The following is a 23,292-nucleotide window of genomic DNA, read 5'->3' on the forward strand; positions in this document are numbered from 1 at the left end:
CCGTTCTTAGCCCAGAATTAACCTGGCTCCGCAGCGGGGCCGGGATCGGGACCGGGGCGGAGTGAGGCTGCACCGGGGCCCTGGGAAGCTCCGGGGGCGGGAGGTAGCCGGCGGGAGCCGCGGGAGGGAGGCACCGGGCACCGCGGGGCCCCGGCGGGGAAGGGATGCGGGGCCAGGGAGCGTCCCGGGGATCGGCGATATCCCGGGAACCGGGACCGGGGCAGAGGGTGGCTGGGGCGATGCCCCGGGGGCTGCGCGCTGCCCATCGCGGGGCCGCTGCGGTGTGAGCCGGCCCCGGGAGCTCCGCAGAGCAGGAGCTGCCGGTAATTAGCTCCTGGGCTCATTAGGCCGTTCCGCGGCCTGGGCCGCCACCGCGTGGGCGCAGCCGGAGGTGCAGCTGCCCCCTTCTCCCTCCAATTCCCGACCTCGGGGTGCAGGAGCAGCATCAGCATCCTCCACCCACCGCCCGAGGGTGAGGAGGCCCTTCCCAGCCAGGGCAGGTGGACACGGTTGGGTGGGATGAAGGTTAAAAAACCCTTGGGGCGGAAGCCCAGATGAGGTTTGTGGGTTCTTGTTTTTGTGAGTCTCAGAGAAAGTTCTCAAGGCTTCTTTGCCCCGTCCCTGAAATGTCCCAGGCCAGGCTGGACGGGGCTTGGAGCACCCTGGGACAGTGGAAGGTTCCCTGCCTATGGAACAAGACATCCTGTGTGTGACACCGTCCCGAATGGGAGCTGCAGGGCTGGGGGCACCTCCGGGCAGGTGAGCGCAGGGGAAGGATCCTCTTGCCGGGACACGGAGGGGATGTGAGACCCAGGGAGGTGGATGAAGGGTCTGCAAGCTGAGAGGTGCTCACTTGAGGGAATGAAACAGCTGGGCTTTTTTGGAGTTTGTAGAGGAGAAGCTGAAGCTTTTCCTTTGCATTTTCCGCTGTGCCTCTCTGGGTCGTTGCTGGCACCTCACGGAGGTGGCCCAGAGGAGCTGGCCTGGGTGCCTCTCCAGCCCACAATTCATCCAGCCCCTGCTGTGCCCACCTGCGCCGGTGGTGCCTCCCCACACGGGCACAAAAATGAACCATTGCGTTGTATTAATATTTCCCCACTACTTAGCGCTCATTAAAATGTGCTTTGCAGAATTTAATATGCGACTTGAAATGACACAACGTATTAAGTGCTTAATATACTAGAAATTATGAAACTATTACAGTCTAAGTAATATGAAATAATTAGAGTGAATTAAACTTCACCGTCAGAGTGAGGGAAAGGCTTCAAATATTTTATTCTTTTTTTTTTTTTAGGCTCAAAATAGTTGAACGCGATAATAGCCCCTGAAAATAAACAGCCAGAGTCAGGATTTTTAAATAATTAAAGCAGGAAGAAGCCTGGAGTGTCTGTGTTTGAGCCTGTGATGAATTTAGAATTGGGGGAAGCAGAAGGTCTGCTCGCTGTAGCTGATGGAGTTGCTCTTTCAGGCCAGTGGCAGAGCAGCTCCGAGGAGCTGCTCACAGACCTCCAGCCTGGCCAGGGCTTGTCCCCATATGCTGCTTCCCTCTCAGTTGCTGGGAGCAGACGCGGTGGCTCTCGGTGACAGAACGGGTCCTGCTGCCACATGGCCCGAGCTGGAAGTCCCCTCTGAAGAGCAGCTCCCACTTCGGGGGCTGCAGACACCAGAGACCCCCCCCGGTAAAATCCCAGGAGCGATTTTCTCCCTTCGGGAAGTGCTTTGGGCCGTCACGCGGGTGCTGGGATCGAACTGCAGGGGCTTTCCTCGCAGGAGGGGATTCCCCGGGCTGTGGGTGGTTTGGGACCGGGGATGCGCTCAGGAGGGTCTCCAGCAGCGATGCCAAGTGCCAGGTTTAGGCAGGGGGTGGGAATGGATGGGATTGGGTGGGAATGTGCCAAACCTCTGCTGTGCCCTGTGCGATGAGTTTTAGATGGGATACTGGGAAGGAATTCCTCCCTGTGAGGGTGGTGAGGCCCTGGCACAGGGTGCCCAGAGAAGCTGTGGCTGCCCCTGGATCCCTGGCAGTGTCCAAGGCCAGGTTGGCCGGGGCTTGGAGCAGCTTGGGGTAGCGGAAGGTGTCCCCGCCCACGGCAGGGGTGGCACTGGATGCTCTGTAAGGTCCTCCCCACCCCAATCCCCGATTCCATGCAGACGCCAGGAGGTGGCGGTCGCAGCGTCGCTCAGCTCAGCGCTCCTCTCCGGAGTTTGTCCGGGTTTGAACGGAGGTTTTGTGCTACTTCCATGGAAACTGCCAAAAGTGCCCCTCGGGAACGCGAGGCTGAGCCGGAGGGGAAGCACAGGCGGCTCCTGGCGCGTGGGCTGATCCCAGCCTGGGGCAGGACGCGCCATCTGCCCTCCCCAGGTCCCTGTCCCTTCTCCAGCCTGTCCCAGTCCCTCTGAATGGTCCCGTCCTCGCCAGCACCGCCTGCTCTTCCCAGTCCGGTGTCCCATCAGCCGGGTGACCAGTAAGGACAGTATTGATCCTGAGGGATGGCACTGCTCCCTGGGTGCCAGCTGGACTTTGTGCCCTGGCCACAGCCCGGCAGCCTGGCCAGTTCTCCTGCTCGTTCCCAATCCGCTCCCTAGCTCACCGGTTTGGCCACGAGGATCCGATGGAAGCTGTGCCAAAAGCCTTGCTGAAGCCAAGGTAAATAAACCCCCTGATTTCCCCTTTCATCCCAGAGGGCCTCCAGGAACGATTTGTTCCCGGGGAAGCTGCACTGTCTGTTCCCAGCCACCATCCTCTTGGCCCCCGGGAATGCATTCCGGCGGGATTTGCCCCATCACCTTCCCAGGGTGTCCTCTCCCAAACATTCTGCACCACCCGCTCGGGATCCTTCTCCTCTCCCAGACTTTGGGAGTCCCAGTTGCTTTTTCCCAGTCCCAGCACTGCTGTGGCCCTTTGGGGATGATGCCGTGGTGCCACAGGGATGCTGGCAGATTCCCTGGAGCTGCCCACCATGGATGTGTTTGTCCAGGGGGCTGACGTGGACCTGGAGGGTTCAGTGGTGACCAAAATGTGCCATGAGCTGTTGGCTGCCCGCAAACCCAAAAAGCTCTTTCTTGGGAAAAATCCCAGCTATTTTAGGCTCTGGCTGGGGACAAGGGGTGTGTTTAGTCCTTGCCTGGCTGGAGGTTCCTCCTGCCTTATCTCCATTTTTTTGGGGAAACCCATTGAATTTGAGAAGTGATGCTTCTGGCTGGTATCCTTTGGGTGGGAATCCAGTGTTTTAGGGACAAGTCTGAACAGGACAGCAAGGAGGTGTGCGTGAACAGGCGTGTCCACGTGTGAGGAGATGTGGGTTGGATTAAATTGATTGAATTTTGGGTGCAAACACGACTTTCTGTGTGTTGCTGTGTGGTGAGAGAAAGGAGTGCACAGGGTGGCTTTGCTTACAGAACCACTTTTATTTTCACAAAGTGAACTCCGTGGTTCTCTTGGAAACTTAAGCCACATTTTCCCGGTTTTTTTTTTCCCCCTTAAAAGCTGACAATCCTTGCCTTTGATCTCCTTTCTGACTCTTAATGAAGTTGTGGGATCTGCTCATTTTGGAGGGATTGTTCAGATCTTCTCATTTTGGAGATCTGATATTTGACGTTATTTTGGAGCTCTCTGCTCCAGGCTGAGCAGCTCCATCTCCCTCATCCTGTCCTCATAAGGGGGATGCTCCAGTCCCCCCCATCTTTGCAGTCACCCACTGGGCTTGCTCCAGGAGCTCCACATCCCTCTTGTCCCAGGACACCGGACACTCCTCCAGGTGAGGGGCAGAATTCCCTCCCTGACCCCCTGGCACAGGCGGGAAGTGCTGCAGAACTCTTGCCCCCAAGGAAAACCCTTTTGGGAGAGGACAGGAGCACTTTTTTGGGAATCCTGTGGTGCTCCTTGTGCTCCCCTGGCTCCGGGACTGAGAGCAGCCTTCAGCTGGTAGGGCCATTAATGTCACCTTCCCCAAGCTCTTCGCTCACAAAGGGCCCTGCCAAGTCTAGCACGTTTTAATTTGCTCTTTTCCCACACATTCCTGGATTTATGGCTTCGCTCAGCCTGGACCCGGCGCGGATGGAAAGCTCCCTCCAGAGGGTCACTCCACGCCATAACCTTTGTGGGCTCCCTGGAGGAAACCGATGTGCTATTCCCTGGAAGGTATCCACCTGAACGGGGGGGTTTTGCTGGATTTTGCAGGAATTTGGGCTTTGGAAGCTGGCAGATGTGTCTGTGTGGGGATTATGTCTGAACACAGGGCCGTTACTCTGCTCCCCACTTCAAACGCTTTGCTGTTTTCAGGTAGGATGGATTTGGGAACATGCTTATTGTGTAAAAATGAAAGAGAAAAGGGGGGGAAAAAAGGAGAAACCTGGGAGAAAATGGATTTCCAGTGATGCCTGCTCCACGTTGAGGAGTACAGTTGGAGCTGGTTACCATCTGCAGCAACTTGTCCAAAGCAAACATCACCGGTGCGTCCAGCTCTGGCTGCGTAACTGCCATAAACCAGTGCAAGGGCATCCAGACTAGCACAGCCCTGGAACTACTTCTAGGATTAGGTCTTACTCCCTTGAAAAATAAACCTTGGCAAGAGCTCCGCTCTCCCTAATAAAAATTCCGTTTTCACAGCTCTAATCAAGTTTTCCAGAGCTGTGGTCCAAATTAGAAACTGCACGCAGAATATCTGACCCAGGAGAACGAGATGGAGCCTTTCATTCAAAGCAGTGCCAGGCTGGAAATTTCCAAAGTTCTCGGTGTCTCACCTGTGGCAGAACTGTGGAGTGTGTCCCAGGAAATCTGCTCCTTGCACAGCAAAGCTCTGCCACAACCAAACTCCCGCTTGTCCCTGCTCCCAGGTGGATGAGTCTCCCCTGCAGGGTTCTTCAGACAGGCTGGGAGAGCTGGGAATGTTCACCTGCAGAAGAGAAGGTTCTGGGATTATCTTAGAGCCCCTTCCAGGGCCTAAAAGGGCTCCGGGGGAGCTGGAGAGGGACTGGGGACAAGGCATGGAGGGACAGGACACAGGGAATGGCTTCCCGCTGCCAGAGGGCAGGGATGGATGGGATATTGGGAAGGAATTCCCCGCTGGGAGTGTGGGGAGGGGCTGAGATGGAATTCCCAGAGAAGCTGTGGCTGTCCCTGGATCCCTCACAGTGTCCAAGGCTGGGTTGGAACAGCCTGGGACAGCAGAAAGTGTCCCTGCCCATGGCAGGAGTGGAATGGGATGAACTTGGAGGTCTCTTCCAACCCCAACCATTCTGTGATTCTGTGATAATTCTTGCTTCAACCCGATGTGCATCATTTGGGGCACAACCCTTTCCATGCAGAAATTCTTCCCTGTGTTCCTTCCCTGGTACCGAGGTCAGGCTGACAGGCCTGGAATTCCCCAGATCCTCCTCCTGGCCCTTCCTGTGGGTGAGTGCCACCCTGGCACCTCCATCGGCTCGACCTCCCTGTGAGCCAGGGCTGAGCACAGACGATGGAGAGGGGCTTGGGGAGCTCCCCCAGAGCCTCTGGATGAATCCCATCCATCCACAGACGGATGAGTGGCTCAGCAGGTCCCTGACTGACTCCTCCCGGATTCCAGGTCTGTTCTCCCCATTCCTGTCTCCCAGCCCAGCGACTGGTTGGGAAGGACACCAGGTCCTTCTGCTGAAGCCTGAGGCAAAGAAGGCAATGAAGTACCTCAGCCTTTCCCTCATCCTTGGGAGCATTCCCTCCGCATCCAGTCGAGGAGGGAGATTTTCCTTGGCCCTCTCGCTGTTGGTGTGTTCTATAACAACGCTTTTTATTGTTGTTCACAACAGTGATCGAGCTCCAGCTGAGCTTCCACCTTCCTCGCTTCTCTCGACGTGACCCAACAAGATCCTTGCACTCTTCCCGAGTTCCCTGCCCCATCTTCCAAGGTCATAAATGCTTTTTTCCCCCCCTTTAATTCCAGTGAAAGCTCCTCATTCAGCCAGGCCAGTCTTCTGCCCTGCTGGCTCAATTTTTGGCACATCCTGTGCCTTTGAGATTTGGGATTTTGGTCACAGGGAGGTGGAAGGGCCACGTTGGGAGGGTCTAACCTGTAGGAGGAAGGCAGAACATTACAGGTAGGAGACATGGAAGATGATGCACCTGTGTTGGCTTTAGACCATCTTTGAGTTGATTTACATCAACGCAGTGAAGACTGTGAGTGATCAGAACTGGAAGATGTTCAGAAGGAGAACCCACGAGCCTCTGAAGATTCCTGCCCACTGGATTTGCTTTATTAGCTGAGCTTGTGCCAGAAAATGCTGGAAGTGGAGAACCCTTTTGCCAAACTTCTGAGGTGAACACCTGATGGAATCATCAAGGTTGAAACAGACCTCCAAAATCCCAGAGTCCAACCATCACCATTTTCTGTACCCTCTGCTCGTCTAGAAGGTAACCAAATCTCACGGAACTTTGCGAATCCTCATGAAGATTCCAAGGACCTTGCAGAATAACTGGAGAGTGTGAAACCTCCTGAGAGAAGATTTAGATGGGATGTTGGGAAGGAATTGCTTCCTGGGAGAGTGGGGAGTGGCTGGGATGGAATTCCCAGAGCAGCTGTGGCTGCCCCTGGATCCCTGGCAGTGTCCAAGGCCAGGTTGGACATTGGGGCTTGGAGCACCCTGGGATAGTGGAAGGTGTCCCTGCCCATGGAATGGGATGATCCTTAAGATCCCTCCAATCCAAACAACTCCATGATTCCATGATTCCATCAACTTGTCCATCAGGAAACAACAGCAGAGTCTGCTTGTGAAAGGAGGAAACCACAGCCGCACTTGATCTTCGTGTCTCTGCCTGGCTGGGCTAAAAGATGTTCAGAAACATAAAACCCCCGGGCAGGATTGTGGCTGAAACGCTCACGTGGGCTCCTGACTGTGGCAACGTGCCGGATTCTGTGATACGGAGGGGTTATATAACACCTTTCATGAAACTCTTGGCACGAAAACAATGCATAAAAATAACAGATGTGGCAAATCACAACCACGTTCTGAGGTCCTGCTGCAGCTCAGTTCCGTGAAAACAATAGGCTGGGTTTAAATTGGGGATTTTCTTTTTTATTTCCCCTCAAAGGAAATGTCCATGGGCAAAGAAATGGTTGAAAGAACAGGAAAAAGGCTAAAAGTACAAGTGGGGTTTCACCTAAAGGAAGCTGGAGGTGGCTGGGAGCTCCAGGATCTGGGACGGGATTGAGGGTTGAGCCCTCAAGTGCTCCTTGTTACCTTCAGTGAGACTTTCCTTCCGAGCCAGGCAAGGCCGATGTGCTCCTGGGATGGATCCCGAGGGAACGATGGCAACCCGGCATCCTGATGAGCCACTGTCCCTCTAGGGTACCGCTGCGCACACGTGGCACTTGGGGGCGCGGTTTAGTGGCGGCTTGGCAGGGCTGGGTTGACGATTGGACTCGGTCTCGGAGGGATTTTCCAGCCGTAATGATTCCATGATCCCTTCTGCAAAACCTAAAGGTTTGGGACGAACTCTAAATGCAGGACATCAGCAAGGGAATAACCCTGGCTGTATGCAGTCCTTCCCCATCCCTGGAGTTTTCCTGGACGGGTAGCTCCTCAGGAGAGGTGCTGGCCGCCAGGAACGTGGCTTTTCCCAAGCCTCTGTGAAGCTGCGGGGCCGATAAGAGGCCCCTCCCCGGCCGCCAGGGGAGCAGAACGAACGGGCTGTGCCTGCCCGGCTGATAAAGAGGAACAGCTCCAATTAACCACCAGGAATTCCCTCTGTTTGTAGTGGAACACGGCGTCCTGAGCACGGGCTGTCCTCGGCTCGGAGCACCTCAAACCAGACCCAGGGCTTTAAACCACGAGGTGATGCACGGAATAATTGATATTGCTGGGGGTTGGGTGGTTTTTTGTTTCAACCCCCCTTCCTGGCCATCATTTTATAGCTGGTTTTGACTGTGGCGTATGGGAACATCCCTGGTACCACAGCTCCATCATAACCCTGCTTCCCAGAAGGGAATTCGGCCTCCAGTCTGCCCCAGTATGTGCCATTAATCCATAATTCATCGCTGGAGAGAGCCCAGATGTGAGCGCGGGACCGGCCGCGCCGTCGCTCCGCAGCGATTTGGCCGAGAGGTGCCAATTATTTCTTGGTATCATTTTAAAGAATTCGGGTCCCCAGATGGGGGAAAACTGCAGGACATCTTCAGTGGGAAAGGGAAAAACAGTGCGAACAGGCTTTCTTTATTAGCAGAGAAAAGAAAGATATTTTAGCTAAAGGCTTCCAACTTGAAAAAAATAAAAAAAAGGAAAATTTGACTGAAAGAGAGAACTTACTGTTTTGAAAGAGTTTGCTGGGTGGAGACATCAAACTGAAAGGATCTTGTGTAATTCTGCTTTTTAGGTCTAATACTAAATTCACCCATTTATTCCTTTGCTTCCCCACAGGGAGATGGCTGAGGAATGCTCAGGAAAAAGCTGATTTCTGGAGTAGCTGGAAGCATGTGGCATCTCCCAGGATCGGCCCCAGACACTTCTGTCTCTAATTTTTGTCCAGACAGCTGATATTTCAGAGCTCTTCCCATCCTCCAAGCCCTCTGCAAGTGTTAAGTATTTTTTGCATCCAGCAAATGGAACAATAACGGAGGACTTAATTTTCCCATCTGTCAACTCGTCCTGAACAAATTGTACGTCTTTCTCTTCGGAGTGAAATCTCAGCTAAATTAAAAGCTTTGGTGTTCATTTTCATGTAGCAGAGGTTCTGAAGGAAATTCTGTCATCGCATTTCTGCCTGGTTTTTTTCTTCTTTTTTTTTCCAAACGTATTAGGAATCGCAGATGATTTGTTTTTGTAACTTGGGTGGTGGCTCTGTCTGAGGTATCGCACCTTAAATCATGCTGCCCTAAAGTAATGCTGATCAGGTTGAAGCCATAATTATCATGGAATTCTGGAATGATTGGGGCTGGAGGGACCTGAAAGCTCATCCAGTGCCACCCCTGCCATGGGCAGGGACACCTTTCCCTATCCCAGCCTGATCCAAGCCCCATCCAGCCTGGCCTTGGACACTTCCGGGGATCCAGGGGCAGCCACAGCTGCTCTGGGAATTCCATTCCAGCTGCTCCCCACCCTCGAGGAAGCAATTCCTTCCCAATACCCCATCCATCCCTGCCCTCTGGCAGTGGGAAGCCATTCCCTGTGTCCTGTCCCTCCAAGTCTCTCTCCAGCTCTCCTGGAGCATCTTTAGGCTCTACCAGGAGCCTGCTTTTCTCCAGGCTCAATTTTGGGGCACAAACGCTGTGTCAAGGGTGGTTTGTGGTGTTGGCAAGGGCAAATCCAGGGAGAGTTTTTCTTTGGAGATATTCCTGTGCTGCTGCAGAGCCCGAGGGCCACGAGCCTGTGGTGATGCTGCAGGTGCCACCCTGCCCTGCTGAGGACCACGGGCACAGCCTGGTCCTTGTTGCTCTCCAGGCCAGGGAGCGCTGCTCCCTCCTCCCCCTGAGCCCCGGATCTGCAGCAGGGGGTGACACAAGAGGTGTTTTGGGTGACACAAGAGGTGTTTTGGGTGCAGAAACCCCCTTCTCTCACAGTTTTATTTCCTTGTAGGAGATGTTGTCTGTCCTCCCCTCATCCTGCCCCTCCCCTGTCCCAACATCACCCAGCTGGCAGGCTCAGATAAGGGCTCGAGGGGGAGATAAGAAGCTCTTCCCCTTCCCCTCCCTCATCTGGAGCAGCAGCAAACGCTGAGGCTCCGCTTTCGCAACCCCACCAGCTCCGTTAAATGCACGGGAAAGTGAAACCCGTCACACCCCCCTGCCCCGGGCTCCGGGAGGAAGATTTGTCAACGCAAATCTTTGGTGAAAGAAGTGAAATAATAACAAAAAACGTTAGTTCCCCTTGTCCTTAGCACGCCTAAGCCACCCTTGACCTACCCTAAACCCAGGACAGCTTTACCTCGAGCAAAACCCTACTCTGTGATGTAGCAGAGACACACCCTGCAAGAGACAGGTAGGAATTTGGCTCCGGAGCTGTTTTCATTGGAAAACAAAAGGGTTTCTGTGACAGTCCGGAACAAGTGCCAGTTCAAGGGTATGAACTTTTTTCAGACCGTGGTACCTGCAGGATATTCCTCACAAGGTTCCTCCAAGCCCGCAGTAGCTTTTCCCACCCTTCCCAATTAGGCAGCTGGAGTGCAGTGTAGTGACAAATCCCAGGAAATTGGGAAAACAGGGCAAATAAATAACTTCTCCTCGTTGTCTGGTGGCTTGTCCCCTCAGCAAGGCATTCCCAGAGCGGCATCCATGGATGCAGCCGTGCAGAGCGCCAGGAAGCAGCGCCAGGGCTCCGGCAGGAATCATGTGGGGTGACTCCTGCTGGGATGTTCAAAGGAGGTGCGATAACTTCCCCGCACCGCTAATGAAGTAGAAGAGGAGGGAAAGAGGCAGCTACTGCCTGGCTCAGGTTCTCCCTGCTCCGAGCTCCGGTGTCAGGAGCTGCTGGCGATTCCAGCGCCGGTATCCATAGCAGGAGCTTTGGAGCGGATCAGGTTCAAGTATTTTTGCTGGCTCGTGCTGCAGCAGGGATAAATTATGATGTCAAAACAGGGAGATGTTGTCACACAACCATCTCCCCTCGTGGGGTCAAGGTTCTGCTTTATAGCTCGGAAAGCCATTAGTCCATTTGAAAGCATATGCCCAAGAACGGACAAAAAAAGGTCTTGTGTGTTTGGGTCAGAGCTGCAGACAAAAGGCTCTTTGTGCTGGGCGCTGACAATGACAAATAAAGAGGAACCTGTTGATCTAGGAGAGAAATGGAGGATTATGGAAAGATCACATGGTGAGAAAAAGACCTTGGCTGTTTGTCTGGCCGTCGGTCTCGCCTGTCGTTAAAATGCTTTCTGCAGCTCCGGCGTGTTTGCTCAGAGAGACGCTGGCTCCTGCTCACGTGCTTTTCTCTAGCCTGCAAAAGGCTACCTGTGCCTGAATGTGCTGCCCGCATCTGAGACGTGATATGCCCTTACCTGGCTCCCGGCCAGGTGTGAGGCGTCAGGGCAATAATTAATGTTTGCAAATGTCTCTGATCGTGGCCGGAGCAGCAGCAACACTAAAACCCGGTGTCTGTCCAACCATGGCCATAAATACAGGACACAAAGACAGCCCAGCAACAAAACGCCTGTAATTCAACAAAGTTATTGGAAGGAGCCCAAAAGCTATGTCTAATGCTAATAATAAGCATATTTCCCAAAGGTAACATTTGATTTCTCTCCAAAACGAAACATATTTGAAGCTCTGCCTGGCCGTCATTGTATAGCAGATTAACTGGGGCAGTTTAATGTGTGACTGAGTTTGTAAAGCCTTCAGCCAGCTCTGGAGAAACAGCCACAGTCTTGACAAGACTGGGCTACAAAACACTTCCCAGATAATGTGGTGTTTTTCACAGTAAGCCTGGAAAAAATAGGGAACGGCTTTGGGTTTGTGGCACGCACATCTGGCAAGTGCAGAGCCCGGATCGGTGTGCAGAGAACGCGCTGACCAGAAATATTTATACTCGGCATTGATGGGCTGCCTAAAATGACCTCCAGAGCCTGTGCAGCGCACCATGGATTTTTAAAAAATCTGTTACAGCCCATTATGTGCTGGAATGCATCCGAGTCCATCAGCGCAGGGAGCCTCTGCTTGAGGAGACCTATGGAAATGGGTGGAATCGGGAATAAAGCAGGGCTGGGGGGGGGGGAAACAACAACAGAATGCTTTCCCTCGGTTTTATTTATCTTTACAGCTGAAGAGATGGAGCTGGGGAAGGCGAGTGGGAAATGAAGCCCAAAGGGAGAGGGCCCTGGCTGTTCTGTGAGCGCTGCTCTGAAATCAATGCAGATAACGCGCTTGGAAGGGCTCTCTCATTTACTGGTTTTCCGTAAATTGCTGGGCCACGCCTCCCAGTGATAATGGGAGAGCTCTGCCTGCGCCAGTGAAAATATACTGCAGCATGAAAAAGGAGTGTGCAATTCCTTGGAGCTGCACTGGGATAGCTTAGTCTGGGCTGCCCTGAGTTCCATACATTGGAACTCCCCCGGGTTCCGCCTCTCGGTCCCATGGAACAGAGCGTTCCTCCCTTCCCCGAGTTCATCCCAAAGACACAACAAACTCTTTGAGGCACAACGTCCTCCTGCACAGGGAAATGCCATCTCAGGGAGGTCTGCAGTGCCCATCCCCGCAGGTGCCCAAGGAATTCCTGGATGTGGCTCTCAGTGCTCCGGGCTGGGGACAAGGTCGGGATGGGGCACAGATTGGACTCGATGGCCTCGGAGGGCTTTTCCAACCTCAGGGATTCTGGAATTCCTGCTCACCAACCTCTCTGGCAAAGCAGAGGCATTTTCTAACCACTGCTCTTCCTTCTCCTTCGCCATCCTGGTTTTTCATCCTGGTAGCGGGTGATGCACTCCCAGCACTGCTGGATTAGGCCTAGGGTCCAATTAGCCTCATTAAAAGTATAAACTAATAATTCCTCGTTCCAAGTTGGTTTGCCATGGACAGCCCCACCAGGGATTTAGTGCTTGATACTGGAGCTGGGGCTTAGCTCTTCTTTTCATAACATTTTTTAACTGGAGGCAGTTCTATTTATATATGCTTTGGGAGGGTAATTTTATGGGTAAATATAATCTTTATTAATATTTTCTTTGTTAACTCATTGATGTTGGTAAAGAGCTTTGAAGATGAAAGCACTGGATGCAATAAATATTAACGTTATTCCAACTTATTTGAATGTTGCCAGCATTCCAGCTCCAACATCTTTCATCCAAGAATCTCAAAGTGCTTTTCCAAACGTTAATTAATTTCCTCTCAGCAGTCCAGGGAGATACCTGTTATTACCAGCATCTTCATTTCCCAAAGGAGGCAGCCCGAGTGCATTTCACCCCATGGTTTTGGGCAAAACCAGCTGATATGGCAGGAGTTTTTTGGGACTGATCCAAAAATTCCTGCCTCCCATTTTCCCAGCCTTGCTGCCTGACAGCATTCCCTTCCTGGGAGTGGGGTGTGACACTCAGGTGTTTCAGGTGCTTTTATTGGTGGCTCTTAAAAGAAAAAACCCAGACAACGATCACGAGCCCCACCCAGGGCAGGGGAGGAAATGAAACTCTTCCAAATCACAACGATCACACTTAGGAACCCAGGAGCTTTCAGGATTTTTGATGTGCAGGAGGAAATCTTAATGGGATGTTGGTTTCGAGTCCTATTGTAGAGTCAGAATCTCGTAATCCTTATTTAAAAGGCCATTGAAATGGAAATACTTTCTCAAACGCAGCACCGGTGGAGATCTGAGCTGAAGAGCACATGCTGCAGGTGAAACGTCTCCCAAAACACCCTCCCCATCCAGAGGTGAGTGAGTGATGAGACAAAAAGAGGATTTAGAGACAACGTGACTCCAGCAGGCCATGAGAACAATGAGAAGTTCAAAAATAGCAGTATTGACTGGTGGAAAAACAACATACATATAATTTTCAGGTAATTACTGCGGTATAATTAGCTGGGTTGTTTTCATATGAGCCGTCTGAAATGAACTCTGCTTGCTGCTGGAGCTCGGCTTTATTCGCAGCATTCCCATGACTCAAGGGATGCTGTAGGAAGAGTGATTGGGTAAAAAATGAAGATTTTTTTCATAGCTGAGCCCATCTTGGGGCACAGCCTGGCTGCTGCTGCTTTATTCTCAGTTTATCCTCCTCTTCTGGCACAAGAACTGGAAGTTTTGAGCATAATCCCCTCCTATAGCTCTACAGGAATCCCACGTGCGGTCCATAATGGGAACTGTAGGACAGGAAAGGGATTCGAATTGTAACAGGCCTTTTTCGAGATCACTCTCTGTGAAAAATTGATATAAATCTGGATTATATGAAATTGTCAGTGTTTTACAGGCACTGAGTGGAGGGATGGGGCAGTAACACGGGACATCCTGACAAGGACTTGCTCTCCACGTTCTGGGAAACGTAGCACCTGAATTATTTTTATTTATTTTATTACTACAGACTTTGCTTATTAAGAATCGTTCAGTATCTGTAGAAACAACTTCTGACTTAAGCACTGGGGCCTTAAAAAATCACTTTTAATTGGAATGAAAGAGCTTCTCCCAGTGAAACCCTGGGTTTGTTGATGCTTTGAGTCTGTAGAGTGCAATTAAAAGCCTCCCTCACCTCTGTGATGGTATTTTGGAAATAAATGCAGCTTTCTGTAGCCTTCTCCTCATGTTTGAATAGTTCTTGGCCAATTTCAAGCTTCTGGAGGATCTGATGTTTTAAGTATCGCCTGGCTTTGATGCAGAATTTCTCAGCTCCCCATGACCTGCTGTGGTTGCTTTTTACTCTTTCCTCTTGTACTGCATCCACAAATTATGAAAATGGGTGCTAATGACCAAAAAAAAAAATCCCAATTGTGATTCATGGAAATGGAATTTTGTTGACAAAAAAAGTGGATTTAACTCGGCCAAAGGAAATGCTTTTACAACTGGAGATGAATATCTCAGGAATGACCATTTCTTCTCGGAGAGAGAACTATTCTAGTTTTAATTTCAAAATAAAAAAGGAAAAATACAACAATTCAAGCAAACGCCTGTAGAAAAGCGAGCAGATCCACCCAACAGGGGCAGTTTTCCCAGGGAAAAGCCACAAAAGTTAATTTTAGGTGAGTAAAACGAAGATAAAGTGGATGCAAGGCCAGGGAAGTGCTGTCACCTTCCCTTGGGCTGCCCGTAACACCTCATCCCAGTACAAAACCAGACCCCCATGAACTTCCAGAATCCTGGAATGGTTTGGGTTGGAAGGCACCTCGAAGCTCATCTCATTCCCCACATCATCCCGAGAGTTGGGGCAAGAACGGAGAAGCAAATCCTTGGAAAGAATGGGCTGATTGTTGTGCCCATGGCCATTGTCTCGCAGCTGCAAGGCTTTGTGGAGCTGCGGAGCGCGGAGGGAGCCGGGCTTGGAATGTGTCATTCCAGGCTGGGAGTGCAATCTGAGTGCACTGGGCACTCACAAATCCAGGAGAGCAACTCAGTGCTGGTGAAGATTTGCAGAAATCGCAGTGAGGGAGAGCTGGTGCCGTGGCCATGGCAGCTGTGAGTACTCGCTGGTGTAAACCTTACTCCGTGAGTAGAACCATGATACTGGAGAAGGGAAACAACAGGAAGCGGGGAGATGAGGGATGCGTCACACCGTGACACTGCTCACGTAATTACGGATTGCAGAAACTCATTTGCATGTGCTTTCCATAGTGCAGTGCCGCTGCTAGGCCACAGCTCAGAGGTGACATTCCCAAAATGGTCCAGGATCTCTCCCTGATTTCGGATTTTAACTCCCCCTCTGGGAATTGTCATAATGCAGGCAGCAAAGCTGTCAGGAAACTCTTTTCGAGGTAGCAGCCCTTGTTTGGGCCCAATTTGTGAGAGGATGGAAACATAATATATATAATTTGATCTAATATTGCTCTTGGATGTGGATTTCGGGGGAGATGTTTTTGCCAGCCAAATCTCAGTCACTCCCCATGAACTTCCTGCTCAGCACATTGAGCAGTGCCACGTATGTTGTTATAAAGACAAAAATGGATTTATTTTATCAGCTATAGGCTACTCCATTGTCTTCTCTTGCAGCCAAGTACTTTTCACTAAAATATACCGCTTTTTCTCCCTCAGAAAAGGGCATTTCACACATTTCATGCCTGCAACAACCTCAGCAATAAAGGGATTTTAATGGCTTGGCCGTGCTTTCTATCAAGAAAAAGTAACTGAGAGTCTAACTGAGAGTCTATCATTAAATAAGTTCTATTCAGGCTCAGAAATGCCCCAGTATTACTTTTAAGCAGAAAGTTTGGATTATTAGACAAAGAGGGAAAATTCTTGAAGACTTGGACTAATGAAAACAACATGTTAGCAGAAAAAATGCATATCTGTTCAAAAAATATTATTGTGTCTGAACATGGCTTTGAGCACGTGAGTTATGTGACATGAGACACTTTTGGGGAAGTTACAGAAGAGGAAAATAAAAGAAATGGGGGTGGGAGGCAGATTCTCAGGTCATTTCTTTTACTGCCATATGGCCAAAAGGGGGAAATGTAACTTTTGAAAATTGGGACCTGAAAATATTGAAATTTTGAATGGTTGAGGGAAATCTTGATCTTTCAATTTTCTCTCTCCACAGAGGTTAAAAGTCAAAAAATATTGTAGCTTTAGCTCGGAAGCAGGACAACTGGAGGAGTGTTTTGGGGGTGTTCTCCCCTACTCCAGTTGCATCCCTGTATGTCCTTTGGAAATGAAGGGAGAATCCTGACAGATCTGAGTGTTGCCATCACTGCCACAGCTGGAGCCACTGAGAGCACCTCTGGAAATTACTGTGTGTTGACAAAGGCTTTTTTTGGCAATAAACCATCATCTGAGTCTCGGGAGTAGAGAAGAACAAAATTTCATTACATGTAAATAATAGCCTAAAAATAGAAGCGCAGATTGTTTTTCTCATTAAGTTCCTTCTTCATGCTCAAGTATATTCTGCATTGAAAAGGGAGTGACTATCAAAAAGCCCAAACTGACAAAATGAAGAGCCTGGATGAGGTTTGTCTGTAAAAACCCTGGCAGAACCATTTTAAACCTGATTTTCTGTATCCCCAGTTTTAGTTCGCTTCCTTATTTTAATGCAGCCGAAGCCATTCTCAGCCTGTTTTATTTAAAGCAAGTTTTGAAAGAGGACGCTGTGGTTTATGGCCATGTGTCAAGTTTGATAGTGTTATGCCATGATTTAGCAAAACACTTTAAGCACATGTCCACATCCCACTGAATTTGGTAGGAAGTGAAGAAGCAGAGGAAAAACTGTTTGCTGTGCAGCAGCCTCATTCAGGGGGAAAAAAGTAATTGAAATAAAACAAGCATTTGCTTTCACACAATTATAGATCTTTTTTGCCAAATCCTTTCAGCTTGACGCAAACTCATTGATCACATTAGATCACGACTATTACACATATTTAATCATTTCAGAGGAAGGGCTCTCCACTGGGCTGGCTCAGGCCACTGAAATAGACGGGCTAATTATGGGACCTGTGGGCGTGCTGGAGTCATCTGACTTTTATGTTTTTAGCTGTCTTGCCGAGCACCCTGCCCCCTCCCCAAACCAGCGTTGCAGACACTGAGATAAGTCTTCATTACACGCGGGATTAAGCCAGAGTATCGGAGTGTTGCTCATCAGCCTCCTCTAATTGCTGCTCATTTTCTGAATGCTTCGTTTGATGTGTCGCAGAACTCCACGAGAACAGCGGACTCTGGGCATCCATGGAAATGGGATGGGGGCATGGCCTGGAAAAGAAAATGAGGGGTGTCAGCGAGGAGTGCCCCCAGTTTTCTGTCAGTCTGGAGAATATTTCTGGGTGAAACGCTTGGAAATGAAATGTTTGGAAAGAGATACGAGTTGTTTTCTTTGCTAAGCATATCAGGACTTCATATATATTCTTACCAAAGCCAGGATGGCATCAAAAAGTTATTTATTGAACACATACAATGCATGTATGTTCCTTTTCTAAGTTAAGCATATGTGGTCTGCCCACCTTGGTCAACATCCATAGAATTTTGTCCCCGATCAATGGAATGTGACACATCCTGATATGAATCCATTGTCATCCCTACTTACTATGAGTTTTCTTCATTCAGGGAATCAGGACTTCATATAAATATCCTTACCAATAAACAGCATCGTATCAAAAAGCTCCTTAAAGACATTTGACATCTCTGTCCCATTCTCCCCTCAACACAAACTACGTAATTTTAAATCCTGGGTAGCCCTTTGAGTCAAATGTTATAAATTTTAGTTCCATAATTACCACCCATGGTTATCTTAGCACAGGTTCCCTGCAGGGAACCAAGCATGCCTTGTTTTAATCTGCAGAGTTGAGACATTAAAGCTTTATTTTGTCTTTCAGTGCCCATAATCCGAGCGCTTTCTGAATATACAATGATGGATTGTATGGCAGCTATGGAAAAGTAGGAAATTTTGTCTCCTTTGTCCTGTTCTGTGGACTAAGATGAAGGCCAAGGGAGAAATTGTCATGGTGATCTATATTTATAGAATAACACACTGGTAGAAAGAAATTGAATCAAGCTACAGTGACTTAAATACTAATATTTAATCCACCCAAATTCACAACTGATGCCATCAACTTGTCAAGGCAGAATTTTGGTAGGTATTTTCCCCTCTGCACTATCTGGTTTGCTCTTGTAAGAACACAAATTTTACTCAAAATTGACATGAAATGGGCATATTTGGATCTCAAATCCCTGCTGTTTAGGACTCCTAAAACACCTGTACTGCTGTTCCTAGGTAACAGGAAAACCCGGGCAAGCTCACGATGATTCCCTGAACTTGTTCGCAGTAGCCCATGCAAATAAAACTTGTAATTCCCCGAAATAAAACTCATCATTTCCCGCTTGATGCGGACCAGGAGCCGGAGGTTACCCGAACACCCGCTGAGGTACCCCAACCCCATCCCTTTCGGCTCCTAAAGGTCTTAAACCCACGGATTAAGTAGCAGGAAGCGGAGCTGCAAAATCCGATTTTAATCAACATATTTATTACAGCAGGAATGCGCATCCACCGCTTCCCTGTGGCGATCCGGAGGGTCCCCGCCAGGCTGAGGGGAGCCGGGGCGCGGGTCGCTCCGGGAGCGCGCAGCGGGGACGGCGGCACCGCGGGGGCCGCGCTGCGCAGGGCGAAACTCTGCGGGCAGGGCGGCGGCCACACGGTGTCCCCGGGGCAGCTCGGGAACCCCGCCGAGGGCCCGGGCGGTGCCGCGGCCCCGAGCCGAGAACTCCGGCCGGCGCTGCCCGGCGGGGACCCCCCGCCCGAGGAGGCACAAAATGGCGCCGCGATTCAAACGCTGCGCGCTGCGGGCGGGCGGGGCGGCGGGGGGGGGCGGTGTCCCGGCGGGGTTCACTGCGCCTGCGCGCAGAGTCGCAAGATGGCGGACAGTGCGGAACTAAAGGTAAAGCGCAGCTCCGGGTCCCCCCGCGGCGCCGCCGGGGCCGCGGCCGAGACCGACCCGGGGCGAGACGAGTCCCGCCGGGGCGGCCGCGGCGGAGCCCCGCCGGCAGCGGGGGCTGAGGGGCGGGGTGGGCGGGGAGCGGAGCGCGGAGCTGCCTCCCCTCGCCGCCCCCCCTCGCCGGCCGCGCTCCGCCGGGCGGCCCCGCCGGCAGCCGGGGCAGCGCGGGCGGCTCCGCTCCGCGCCCGCCGGGTCGGGCTGCGCCGCCGCGGGCTGAGGGCGGCGGCCGGGGGAGCCCCCGCGGGTGCCGGCGCGGGGCGGCGCGGCCGCTCCCGGGGCGGGGGACGGAGCCCCGGCGCCCCGCGAAGTTTGCAGGGGAGTCCGGCGGGAGCGACCCCCGGCAGCGGCGGCGCCCGCGGTGACAGCGGGGGGACCGCTCCGGAGAGCGCGGCTCGCCGCCCCTCGGGTAAATAAAGAACGTCACAAGCAGATGTGGAGGAGTTCCGCGGTGTTGAGCTGGCGGCGGTCCCTGTCATCCTGCGAAACACATGGAAACGGGGCGCTCCGAGCCACCCCGGAGCGGGGCCGGCGCTCCCCAGGCGGGGGTCGCTGGGTTTGGGGGATTTTTGGGGGGGTTTTGGGGGCTCACCCGGGGGGCAGGAGTGGGAGCAGCTCTGCCGACCGCGGAACTTCGGATTTCCTAGCGCGCAAAAGAAGCAGCAATTTTGAGGAACAGCACTCGTAGGATAGAGGGTGGTGGGGTATCCGCTGTGTACACGTACAGCAATCCAAGGAAAAGACCCCCCCGAAACTTTGCAGGCGCTTTGAGGCCGTGTGTGGGTGCAGACTGTGCCCTGCACACCCAGCAGGGTGGTAAAAGTTTCAGAGTTTCCTTGCAGTTGTCACAGGGTCGTTATTCACCCGGAGGGCTCCTGCCTCCTCCTTTAAAGTTCATAGAGTGAACGGCACAAATCAGGTGGATGTTAAATGTGTACAAGTGTGTTAAATGTGCAACGTAAACTACCGAATATGTCACGTATGACTAAGGAAATATTTTGTCTTTCCCTAGAGGTTTGGTAGATCTCAGTTTTCTGTGTATCAAAGGTATTGTGCGCTTTCATTTTTAGATGCTTGAGGAGCTGTCAGCAGGTAAAGAAATACAAAATCTAGAGTGTGTTCTGACTTCTGTGGGTCGGGACCCTTCAGATCCTCCTTAAATCCTCCTCTGGCCTTCGTTTCTCTGGGTATCTTCAGACCATATTGTATTGCTTGAGCTGTGTAGTCCTTAAGCCTTTTTTCTTTTCAAACTGTGCTTCCCGCATAACGAGATCAAAGGGTTAAGATGTGATTCCAGCGCTCAACTTTTGTTAATTTTAGCGTGGCAAATGGAATAGTGTGTTTTGGTAACTAACTCTGAGAGTTGCGGGGTGCACAGCAGCCAGTTTGGGTTTATGTGATGCCTTTATTAGCAAGACTGACTCAAAAGGAGTTAAAAGAGATGGGAGATAGGGAATAAAGTCATTCCAAACCTCTTAATTGATCGCTCTTTGAAGTCTCCTTCTTGAGAACCGGTAGAGAGAAATCACAATTTTTTAAATTCATGTTTCCTGAAGTGCCATTGCTGCCTCAGGGGTGTGGAGGGTAAATGCCAAACTGACTATTTTATTCTCAATTTCAGTTTTCTGCTCAGGTTATGGAGTGGTACTTGCAGGCAGGGACTGTAGGATGGCACTCTATGAACAGTTGGGCTTTTTTCTGTAGCTGTGAGAGCTTGGCAGTTTGCATAAGAAAGAAACAGTTGCTTCATAAATTCATACTTTGAAGACCTCAGGACATTCTCCTTCTTTTGTCTTTAGACTGCATAGAATTACAAAAGGTGTGTGGGTGGGTCCTGCTCTGTCAGGAAGGAGAGGGGGCACAAAATCTGCTTGGGGTTGTAGCTGTCACCCTGCAGCTCTCCAGGACAGCACGGCTTGGTCCTGAAGTACTGCAGGAGGTGAGCGCTCCTTGGAAAAATCTGGCTCATGGAAAGCCCTGACATCGTGGTTGGGGGCACTGGGTATTTTTTAAGCGGGAGTAAATCCCCAGAAAACATGCCTTTAAGTTCTGTTTTTGGGAGTTGAAAGGAAACTAAGGGAGGGTTTGTGATGAAGACTCTGCTGTTTGAAGAATGGCCAGTGAATTCCTTTAATTATTTTCATTTTCTTAGGTAAAACCTTTTATGGTTCTCCTCTGATTAGTTAGCAAATGGGATTGATTTCAGATTTAGTGATCTTTAAAAACTGAAATCAGCTGTAATATTTGGGCAGGGACTCTTTTGCCTGGCCAGAAAAAGTTTGTCAGAAAAACTTACAAGTTTCTAAAACTTTGTTGCCTTCCTGTGCAAAGAACCCGGGGGTTACATGTGGGGAGTGTCACATGTGGGAATTAGGGAATGTGATATGATGGGTGCTATTGCCAAAGGAAAATTAAAGTTCTTGCTCTCTCCAGAAAAACAGTGGTCAGTCCTCCTTGCCACATTTTTTCATGGAGTTTTAATCATGAAATTGCCCTTCCTGTAATGTATTTTCTTACCACAAGCAAGACTGTTTCAGCCTTTTTGCCCCATTTGGGATTGTTTGTTCTATTGGAAAAACAATAACCAGATAAGATCAAACATACTTTGCAGATCCCAGACTTGTGAGGTTACCGAGTTCCTCAGGACTCGGGAAGGTTTGGGTAAATTGAAGCAGTATGTTATCCTTTCTGCTGCTGAAAGAAGGTAACTGGAAAGTTTGTTCTTCAGAGTTCTCCCTCACTCTGAGGCTGAGGCATATGTGAATTTTCCTGATCTTAATTACTATTCCTGTCTAATTGCACACAGACTCTAATTTATCTCAAGGTAAGCTATTTAAAGCTCTTTCTAATTGGAAGGAGTATACTTGAGTGATTAAATCTTTCCTTCAATATTTCTTACATCTCTTTAAATTGGTTATTAGATTGTTGTGATCTTTGCCTTCTACTCAAGCATTTTGGAAATCATTACACAGTTTGCAATAATCAATTCAATTAAACATGGATCAAAGAATGAAAAAGAAAAGCTTATGTTCAAGTATTGTCATTCTTGATACTGTCCTAAGAAGCTGGTTTGGAAAGCACATGCTGGGAGGTTTTCTCCTTTGTTCTCTCTCCTTTTAAGAAAGTGCCTTTGGGGATTGAAGAGATCCCTGGTGTGTTTCTTGTTAGACATAATTTATACTTTAAAAAAAAAAAAAAGTGAGCCAAGAGTTTGAATGAAAATTCATCACAGCATTTCCACACAATGGTGAGGAAAACAAGCCACTTAGGAATGCTCAGTTGGGAAATACCCCTCCCCAAAATCGAGGGAAGCAGTTCTGGAGGGGGACAGCAGTGCTTTCAGGGAGTGACAGCAGTGACAAATGGACCTGTGCAATTGCATCCCCAGTTCTAATAAGTGTAATCTACCTACTTCAGTGTTCAATTAGAATTTTACACTTCTGCATTATGAACTATTTTTGCTTAATCCTTTTATAAGTTACTGGGGTTGCATGTTGCTGAGATTAAAGTAAATATAATCTACTCTTCATTGTTACCGACTCCATGGATTACATTCGTTTGCGCTGTAATTTGGTGTGTGTCAGCAGAATTGGTTTTTTAACTGGTTTTTGGTCTGGGTATCTTCTTTTGAGCTTTTGGTCATCAACACTGGGGTTGCAGATATCAGAGGGATAAAATTGGCAGCTGAGCTGTCGAAGCCCCAATCCATAACCTCTTTTTATTGCCAATAAACCGCAGATTGTCGTGTGCACATAAATACAGTGTCAGTGCACTTGTGGATAAACCTTCCCCATCCTGGAAGGATCTGTGGGTCTGTGCAAGTGAAATTCTTGTGAGAAGGAAGGGAGGAAGGTATCAGCACCAGCATTTCATAGCAGTTTTTAATTGATTTACAGATCATTTTTCTTTTGCTTATAAAGGTATTTAGAAATTCCAGTTACAAGCAGGTAGCAGATGCATCTTATTTAGGTTTCTTGCATGAGAAAAGTGTTCCTGCAGGGAGGGGAAGTGCCCACGACTGCCTGGCCATTGATAAGAATGCTCATGGATCAGGCACACAAGACAAATAGTTAAAAACATCCCATGGAGCAGGGTGTGGACAGTTCAGATACCTCTGATATTGAAGTTATTTATAGGGATGCAGCCTCTGAGTGCTGTGGTTTATACCCTGCCCTGCATCCACCAGAGGCCAGGGAAGGGCAGACTTGTCGCTAATGTGTTTGGCACCGTGGGATCGAGTTCCTGGAATCTCTTCTCGGAGAAATCAATGTCTCATCAGTTCCCTCTGTAGTGC

At 50.1% G+C, this 23,292-nt stretch overlaps 1 protein-coding gene across 1 annotated transcript in view; it reads left to right on the forward strand.

Annotated features, from left to right (window-relative positions):
* Nucleotides 1–18,819: 18,819 nt before the first annotated feature.
* Nucleotides 18,820–23,292, forward strand: part of PIAS1 (protein inhibitor of activated STAT 1) — a gene marked incomplete at its 5' end in the record, with an annotated part of 51,552 nt that continues 47,079 nt past the window's right edge. The window contains 2 exon segments of the mRNA XM_082290581.1: nt 18,820–18,865; nt 18,868–18,944. Coding sequence (XP_082146707.1) covers nt 18,820–18,865; nt 18,868–18,944 — 123 coding nt within the window.

This window comes from Coloeus monedula (genome assembly GCF_965178545.1).
Source record: "Coloeus monedula genome assembly, chromosome: 14".
Taxonomy (NCBI): Eukaryota; Metazoa; Chordata; class Aves; order Passeriformes; family Corvidae; genus Coloeus; species Coloeus monedula.